The sequence below is a fragment of the Oratosquilla oratoria genome, chromosome 23 (genome assembly GCF_046742065.1).
Source record: "Oratosquilla oratoria isolate Oo_2021 chromosome 23, ASM4674206v1, whole genome shotgun sequence".
Taxonomy (NCBI): Eukaryota; Metazoa; Arthropoda; class Malacostraca; order Stomatopoda; family Squillidae; genus Oratosquilla; species Oratosquilla oratoria.
The window spans coordinates 6,362,341-6,372,340 of record NC_134799.1 but is presented as its reverse complement, the minus strand read 5'-3'; the positions used below and the strand labels follow the sequence as shown (position 1 = coordinate 6,372,340).

Genomic DNA, 10,000 nt, shown 5'->3' with positions numbered 1-10,000 from the left:
TACACACACACACACATGCTCACACACACAGACACACACACACACACACACACACACACACACACACACACACACACACACACACACACACACACACACATATATATATATATATATATATATATATATATATATATATGTATATTTAGGGAGCAGATTCTCTTGTAGACATGTATTGTTAAAGTCGACAGCATTGAGAAGGTTGTTAATTTTCTTATGGGTATTCTCAAGCTTTCTAACAAAGACTCGGCCATGTGTGTGTGTAGGGGGGGCATAAACCAAATTGCCAAAATAATTCATTTAATTCTCAACGTTTCGTCTGTAAGGAGACATCATCAGGAAAATCTGTAACATATGAAATTACCGACATACAGAAACAAAGAACAAGGGTATAAACAATAAAAAAAAATCACCAATCAAGAAAATAGACATCAATAAATCAATTCGTAAACCAATACAGGTACATAGACCGTTAGGGAACAATACTTACAAAAATAAAGATTTAAAGAAATGACAAAAGATAGCGTGGGCCAATGACTTATATATGTCAGAGCCTAACCTGCATGGGTGGTGGAGGAGGAGGGGGTAGTGGGGTGTGGCCAATACCGACGCGGTCAAGATGGGTCACACCCCACTAGCCCTTCCCCCTCCACCACCCATGCAGGTTAGGCTCTGACATACATAAGCCATTGGCCCACGCTATCTTTTGTCATTTCTTTATTTTTATTTTTATTTTTTTTTTACTTTTGTAAGTATTGTTCCCCAACGGTCTATGTACCTGTATTGGTTTACGAATTGATTTATTGATGTCTATTTTCTTGATTGGTGAATTTTTGTTATTATTTATACCCTTGTTCTTTGTTTCTGTATGTCGGTAATTTCATATGTTACACATTTTCCTGATGATGTCTCCTTACAGACGAATCGTTGAGAATTAAATGAATTACTTTGGCAATCTGGTATATCAAGGACTAATATTACACAGGACGTGCGCACCCAGATTCCTGGCTCCGCTAGCGGAGGCCATTGCTTTCTTTGTAACTTAACATTTTATATTGGACAAATATATCAAAACTAGAAACCTAACATTGTATATAGGATAAATATATCAACTACTGACCTATTCAATGCAGTATAAGTTAATATAAACTTTTATAGTGAAATAAGAAACTATTTATAAGGCACTGTTATGCTTTGAAATGCCAATTTTGGCCGGAGTTAACTTGTATTATTGTATGAGGTTAGTGGACAGTTATTTACATTAATCATTATTTAGATTTGAGTTCATTGTCTTGAAAAGGAAGACCAATTTGGCTGCCTTCTCATTACCGAGGCGGTTCCTTTATTTTGTGTGTACAAGTCCATAGGAGGAGAAAATTCTTTCAACTCCTGATGATGAGGCTACTGCAGTTTAGAGTTGACGCAATGATAACAGAATATCACTGTCTAACATGGCTGTATGTGAATCCCACCACTCAATAGCTGTCAGGGTCTTGGTCACAGACTCAGTAAACTTGAACGCCTGGAAAGGAAGTAATTTTGCCTGAAACTTCATAATGACAGGAACAACTGTTGTATATTTCTTATTGGCATACTTCATAGTAATATTCACCTCCTCTGCACTGAGCATTTTTCCTTGAAGTGCTGGATGAAGCATGTTGGCAAGTATGTGAGCTTTGGTGATAAACTGTTCATACCTTTTTTTTTTTACCAGTTTTTCAGCTTGTTTATTGTTTGTGAAATGGCCAAGTAATTTCTTCCAAACATCTACCGCTTGAGTAATAGTGCATTTGTCACTCTGTACCTCATCTAGAGCCTTTGCTATTGGCTGCAATCGATCCAGTAATTCCTCAGCCAAACGTTTTAGGCCTAGATTTGATACTTTGTTTCTTACTTCAGTATCAATAGTTTCCCTGTTGACTTCACAGATGTTCATTAGAATTGGCCAGTTATTTATATAGGCCTTGAGACAGTCTGACATTGTGTTCCATCTTGTGTCCTGGGGCATGACTAGACACTGACTCCTTCCTGCCGATACTTTGAAGCAGCATAATGATTATTTCTAAAATATTTAACTACATGGACCACGTGTTGTTTTACATTATCAATCTCAAGGTCATGAGCCAGTAGATTTAGTAGGTGTGCTGCACATCCGTATGTGAGTACAGTATGCTCAGGTTCACTCGATTCCTCCAAGACTTTTCTCATCTTGGTGACATTTGCTGCATTGTCTGTCACAACACTTCCAATGTGACAACCAAAATCTTGCTCAGGCTTCTTGATCGAACTTTGTACAAGTTGTAGAAGATATTCAGCAGTGTGAGGTTTCCTTGACGTGTCTATTGTGTCAACTAAATAAATCTGACCAGTGGATGTTGTTAGAGTGACACGTATTATGGGCTCATTATGGATGTTAGACCATCCATCAATTGAAAGACATACAGTTTCATTATTCAGGTCATCTGCACACTTTTTATATTCCTTTTCATACACAAGATCCAAGTACTTATCAGCAATATCTTTTCTGGATGGAGGAATATAACTTGGCCTCAGGTTCTGAACCATCTTGAGAAACTGAGGATGATGAACAAGACGAAATGGTGAATTTGTAGCAAATATAATTCTTGCAACTTCTTTGTCGAGATATTCCTTTTGAGAGGTTGAGGTTTTTATGATCAATCTGTCCAGAGATGTTTATGATTTTCTTTTGGATGAATATGATTTAGCAGAAGTGGCGCCTGTGGAGGAGTCTGATAGTGACCTTTTTAATGGTGGAGTCAGGTATACAGATGATTCAAGTGGAGCCGATGATGAAAGGATTGAGGCTGTTGATACAAATCCTGAAATGGAAACAGAAACTTTTAGCATATTGCATAATTTATAAATGAATAAATGAATGAATGAATTGTGTGATTTTGGCTACTGTTGAGTACAGTAGTTATTTTTTTAGATAATGATCATATTCACACAAGCCACTAAATTATTTGGAAATAATTAACAGAACATGAAATAGGTGGGGTTGGAATTCAGCCCACACAGGATTCAGTCCATTTTTAAATACACTGAAAATAATGGGTTAGTTGGATTAGGTAAGGCTAAATCCCTTTGGGCTGAATCCCATGTGGGCTGAATTCCAATGGAACCTATGAAATATATTACACAATGTTGAATAAAATGAATAACAATCATTTAGGCCCCAAAGTTGAGTGGATACAATATATCATAGTGATATAGTCATTACCCAAATTTAGAAGTAATGAAGTTGAAGTATCATCTCTTTAGGCCTTCACATTTTTATTGCACATGCTCTCCATTGTTCACCAAATTTATATAGTTGCGTATGAAACGGGAGAAATGCACACAATATAAGTAAAATTATTTACCTGGGTCATCAATTTCTTCTGTATGCTGTGGCTGACCTTGGCATTTATCTCTGCGAGATTTTAATCTTGACACAATGTCCTGTAGTTCCTGGCCATAGTCTTTGCATTTAGCTCGGTACCCTTTGCCAGAAGATGTTGGTAGTTTTTCAAAATAATTCCAGACAGGACCATTTTTTCTGCCTGAAGGAACCATTCTGCCAGGTCCAGAAGACATCCTTCCTGGTTGATTCCAAAGCAGCAACTGACTCAGTGATAATATACTTAATATACTTTTGGAGAGGGTCATAGAAGTCATGCCAATGTATGAGGAGGTGCGGTGCTGACAATCATCGACATATAAACCTATGTAATCACCAAACATTGTAACTCCCTCCCTGAGGATGACCGAGTAAGGTCGAAATACGTATTGGAGAAATTGAAAAAGAGAAAACCGCAGCAACTTGGGTGGGAGACTTTGTGCCATCCACCTTATTCACCTGACCTTGCGCCATTGTATATTAAGTATATTATGTATATTAGATGTATTATGTTTATTAAGTGTATTATCTATATTAAGTATATTATGCATATTAAGAATATTATGTATATTGCGTATATTATGTATATTAAGTATAGTAAGTATATTGCGTATATTAAGTATATTGCGTATATTATGTATATTGCGTATATTATGTATATTGCGTATATTATGTGTGTTATGTATATCATACCTGTGTGTGCATACTTACATACACCAAGGGCTTTTTCCACCTTATTCCACCTTATATATATATTATGTGTATTATGTATATTATGTATATTGTGTATATTATGTATATTGCCTATATTGCCTATATTATGTATATTGCGTATATTATGTATATTGCGTATATTGAGTATACTATGTATATTGCGTATAATGTGTACAATGCGTATATTGCGTATATTGATTTTATTATGTATATTGCGTATATTATGTATATTGCGTATATTATGCATATTGCGTATATTATGTATAATGCATATATTATGTATATTGTATATATTGCATATATTATGTATATTGCATGTTATGTTTATTGCGTATATCATGTATATTGTATATATTATGTATATTGCATATATTGCATGTATTATGTTTATTGCATATATTGCATATATTATGTATTTTGCGTATATTGCATATATTATGTATATTGCGTATATTGCATATATTATGTATATTGCGTATATCATGTATATTGTATATATTATGTATATTGCATATATTATGTTTGTTGCATATATTGCAAATATTATGTGTATTACATATATTCTGTATTTTGCGTATATTGCATATTTTATGTATATTGCGTATATTGCATATATTATGTATATTGCGTATATTGCATATATATTGGTTATATTGCATATTTTATGTATATTTCATATATTATGTATATTGCGCATTTTGTGTATATTGCGTATATTATGTATATTGCATATATTTCGTATGCTATGTACATTGCGTATATGAAGTATATTATGTATAAGTAAATTATACATATTAAGTATATTATGTTTATTAAGTATAACATGTATATTAAATATATTATGTACATTAAATGCATTATGTATATTAAGTATATTATGCATATTAAGTATATTATGTTTATGTATATTATGTATATCAAGTATATTAAGTATAGTAAGTCTATTGCGTATATTAAGTATATTGCGTATATTAAGTATATTGCGTATATTATGTATATTGCGTATATTATGTTTATTGCGTATATTTTGTATATTGCGTATATTATGTATGTTATATCTGTGTGTGTGTGTGTGTATGCATACTTACATATACCAAGGTTTTTTTTCCACCTTATAAGGGAGATAGCCAAAGTCAAAGGGAAAATTCCTCTCCCACCCATTTCATCCCCACTCATTCCACTCCTATTTTTCGTGGCTCCTCCTGGATAACGGGTCATCCCTACATCTCACCCACTACCCTAGGTCAGACGCAATCCAGCTAGATAAAGCACATCCACAGCAAGGCTACTTCATTAAATCGGCGACCCCTCCCTCTCCGTCCCCTCATACAGAAAAAGAGAAGACGGGGAGAAATCCCTTCGGGTTGCGTCAAAATATTCACACATACCCACTCCCTAACCTACCCTATCCCCCTCCCACACCCTTCCATGTATCACAACATCATCCATACACAACTATTCTCCACTCACCCCTATCTTCTGTCTTCTCCCTTTCTTCCTCAAAAGACTTCACCCTCTTTCTCAACGCCCCTTTTACCCCATCCATCCATCTCATCCTCGGTCGCCTTCTCCAGTTCACTACTTTCACCTCTGCCTTCCACATCTCTTTTACTAGTCTTTCTTCATTCATTCTTTCCATGTGTCCAAACCATTCCAATACTCTTTCATCAACTCTATCTCCCAACTCCCTTTCCACCCCCGCTCTCCTCCTTATCTCCTCGTTTCTCACTCTATCCAGCATAGTAACCCATATCATATTTCTCAGACACCTCATCTCAAGCACATTTTAACTCTTCCTCTCTTCCTCTCTTATGTTCCATGTTTCTGCCCCATGGAGTGCTGATGACACAGTCACCCCTTCATACAGTCTCCTCTTAGCATTCATTCCCAAATGTCTATTCCTCATTACAATTTTTAATCCCCTAGGCACTTACTTGCTTCTCTCAATATACAATCTACCTCCACCTCCACTCCTCCCTTTCCCGCCACATGCCACCCCATGTATCTAAAGCCATCCGGTTCCTTCAGGCTCGCTCCTTTAATACTTCCAAATTGCTGCTATCCTCTCTCCTTGTACATCTCATCACCTTACTTTTACCCATATTCACCTTCAAATTTTCTCCTCTCGCACACCTTCCCAAACTCCGTCACTAATTTCTTTAATCCCTCCTCTGATCCTGCCGGAAATGCAGTGTCGTCAGCAAACAACAACTTGCTTATCTCCCACTTTTCTCCATTTTTTTAACCATCTCCACTCCCCGGCCCATAACCCTTGCACTTACCTCCCACACTACCCCGTCCACGTGCACATTGAACAACCATGGCGACATGATACATCACTGGCGAAGTTCCACCTTTACCTCAAACCATTCACTCTCCCCATTTCTAATTCCAACATAGGCTTTAATGCTCTCGTAAAAACTCTTGACTGCTCTTAACAGGTTTCCTCCTGTCCCATATATCTGCAAAACCTCCCACAGTGCCTTCCTGTCTACCCTGTCATAAGCCTTTTACAAATCCATAAAGCCCCCACACCAAAAAAAAAATATCCTTGCCATTTACTAAAGCTTTCTCACATATCTGTCTTACCACAAAAATCTGAATAAGGCAACCCCCTACCTTTCGTAGACTCACTCTGTTCCTCACCAATTACTCCCTCTGTTCCTTTCCTAATCCTTTCAATCAAAACCCTCCCATTAGCCTTCCCAACTACACTCAACAAACTGATCCTTTTTAAAACGGAACTATACAGACACTGCTTCGGTCCTCTGGCACTCTACCCTCTTTTAGACAAACATTAAACAACCTCACCAGCCAGTCCATCATCACTTTTTCTCCCTTTTAAGAAACTCCGCATGACACCCATCAAACTGAGTTGCCTTGTCTGTTCTCATTATCTTAATAACTGCTTTCACCTCATTTTTTCGTATTACTCCCCCATTTGTGTCATCCACCATTGTCATTTTCTTAACGTCTCCCACTGCGTTTGGACAATGAAACAAAAATTTCTTTTTATCATCTTTATTCTATAAAGTGCGTGTATCTTCGCACGTAAATGTAAAATGAACAGACCAAAATAGTTACTTTTCAGCAACTTTTTCCCCCGTCCAGCGACCTCACAAACACTGACACTAAATAGGCAGTATCTCAGGACGCAGCGACGGTAGGACATACGTTCGAACACAATAAAGGTTTTATAAATTCAGAACAATAGGACACGTGACCCATGCTCCTGAAAAGTTAGTTAACATTGACGACATTGGTATGTGGTAGTTACAATTACGTTCATAAGCCCAAATGAGTCGTTAGGACGAAAAATAAACTAACGATCCTGGGTACTCGTCCGATTTTGGACCAGCGTTGGTGATCGTCATCGACCTTTCACTCAGCGATACTATAACTTCTTTTAGCTGACGTTTGCTGGCCGTGTTCGTTCGTCGTCGTTGTTGACGACGTCCTTAAGCTGCTAACTACTAATCACGTGAACATGGGTCCAGTTCCGACTGCTGCAAACAAATCAGTTACCTACATATTAGTGCGGAGGCAGCCAAGAACTCTGAATCGCACACATGCATTAGGACGTCTCTGAAAGTCACGGTGTCTAGATTTCGGGCTAGGAGTTCCAGAAAGAAGAAGTCCCCATAAGTCATGTCACTCACGGTGTTCCGGACGTTTCCAGACAGGATCAGCTTACCATAGCACTCGATCATCCCTGACCTCATGTCGGAGCTCATATAAAGCAGTAGTTTGAATGCCACCTGTGGAAGGAGAGGACAATTTCTGAAGGCTGAAGACCAATTACCTACCCTTTACCAAGCGCCAGTTTTGTTAATATAATGCAAGTGACAATCTGAATATTACAAGTAGTTACTATAAAGTAAGTCTGTATTTAAAGAAAAAAAAATGCAACATACCTGAGCCACCGTGATGGTCGCTACGGCAACGAACCAAACCCATATAGCGATGAGGACTTTCTCGGTGAGGACATTCTGAGGCAAAGCACACAATAAGTCTTCTCTTGCGATTGTGCCCGATCTTCCTATTGATTCGAAGGTACATTTCATCAACCTTGGGAAAATGTCCTCCATATCTGGGTCCTTACTGTCGATTATCAAGGACAGAGCCTATGGAGAAGGAACACGTGTCATTAATATATCGTTGCGTGACTCAAGTATGGCTCATGAAGATAGCATACCCTCCATTTGCCATATGTTGTGATGTAATCATACCATATCGTTGATTTCTGTCGAGCAAGGACAACATTAACCCCAAATTCGGAAAACCAAACACAGGGGCTTGTCCTAAGCCTGAACTCGAGGTGAAGCTGATTTAATACATAATGCATAAATGAGTAAACACGTGTGAACGACCCAGCTATAAGATGAGCTGTGAAAGATACATCTTACAGCAACGATAAATCTTACATATTACATCACCACGTTGTAATTTCCCATATGATGTAAATCGAAGTAAACCTCACAAAGGATCATCTCCTATTAAGCGCAAATTGTGTTTGTGAACATTCTACCCCCACGGATACACTGACTGAAGAATTCCATTTTTATGTAAGCTATCTTACGGTAAGAATACAAAATAAATATATTAAAAGTGCAAGCGTCCTCTTTACATATTTACACAGTATTATTTGTTTTCTTTGTATTCAGATTTTAAAAGAGTACATATCTGGCTGTAAATATATATATACATATATACATATATATATATGTCTCTCCGTTTTTCACCTTTTCAACCAATGAAACAACCCGGACATATTATACCTTTTTGAAATATGGGTGAGAGGGAGTTCAAAAAGGCACAACTTTCTGTCAGTCCAGCAGATTACATCCATTTTCAAATTATGAGCACTTTCGATTCAATGAGCCAAGCCCCTTATGCCATACTTTATTCAAATTATTGTGATGTAAGAAATTTGGAAAAAAAAAATATATATACAATAGAAACCCTGAAAAAATAATTAAAACAATTAATGCAACAGATATGGTAACAATAATAACAATTATAATAATATAATAACAATAAATGTAATAGAAAACCTGAAGAAAATTTCCAAAATTTGTCCGTGCCAAGAAGGTGGTTATGTGTGAGAACAAACACTTCAGGAGTTGAGTTTATTACATGTAAAATGCGTGGCACAGGGAGCCGATATCTCTTTTGTAAACGAGCGGCTCACACACAGGGCTGCCGCCTCTGTGTGGCGAATCGCCAGGGGTTGGGCGCCGAGAAGGTTCTACTAGGCCTTCGCCACGCCACGTCAGTCCTTAGGCCGACGCACAAGTATCCACCAGAATAAAGCGAGTGTCAATCTCTCCCTACGTCACCTAGTCCAGTAACATACACATGAATGTTACATGTGTGAGCCTATGTGGAAGATCTCTACATTCTGTGACCCCTATTTCCAATCCGCTTGCACTCACAATTTCAGGATCCTTCTGACTTACCTGATATCCATAGTTCGAGAAGGTTTGTCTAGCGATCACGTCCATCAACACCAGTTGCAAGATGACGTTCACCAGGTTAAGGATCTCGCAGATCAAGTACGGGAGAGAGTACACAAAGTTGAAGCCCCGTGTGATCTTCATGTACCTGGGGATTGACGGTGATGGTGCCCGAAAGAAGATGGGGACGAAGGAAAACGGGCACAGAATTAGACCAAGGGGCACCTAAGTCGTTGAGTTGATATTTGCAATAAACACCTCACGGCACCAACTCGGCACCTACAGTGAAGTATATGTTTACAAATAGCTTTCCAGAAACTGGGATTATTGAACAAGTGGTCATGTATTTGATTTTTTTTTTTTTTTTTTTTTTTTTTTTTTTCATGAAAATAGAAGTATGGGTGATTTCCAGTATTCAGGACACAGCTCA

The 10,000-nt window shown here is 37.6% G+C and overlaps 1 protein-coding gene across 1 annotated transcript in view; it reads right to left on the bottom strand.

The window, feature by feature from the left end:
• Positions 1 to 2,794: 2,794 nt before the first annotated feature.
• LOC143037702 (innexin inx3-like) overlaps positions 2,795 to 10,000 on the bottom strand; it is a 19,656-nt gene continuing 12,450 nt past the window's right edge. The window contains exons 5-8 of the mRNA XM_076206242.1: positions 9,574 to 9,718; positions 8,029 to 8,238; positions 7,640 to 7,872; positions 2,795 to 2,840 (exon numbers count right to left, since the gene is read on the bottom strand). Coding sequence (XP_076062357.1) covers positions 2,795 to 2,840; positions 7,640 to 7,872; positions 8,029 to 8,238; positions 9,574 to 9,718 — 634 coding nt within the window. The remainder of the gene's footprint in view (positions 2,841 to 7,639; positions 7,873 to 8,028; positions 8,239 to 9,573; positions 9,719 to 10,000) is intronic.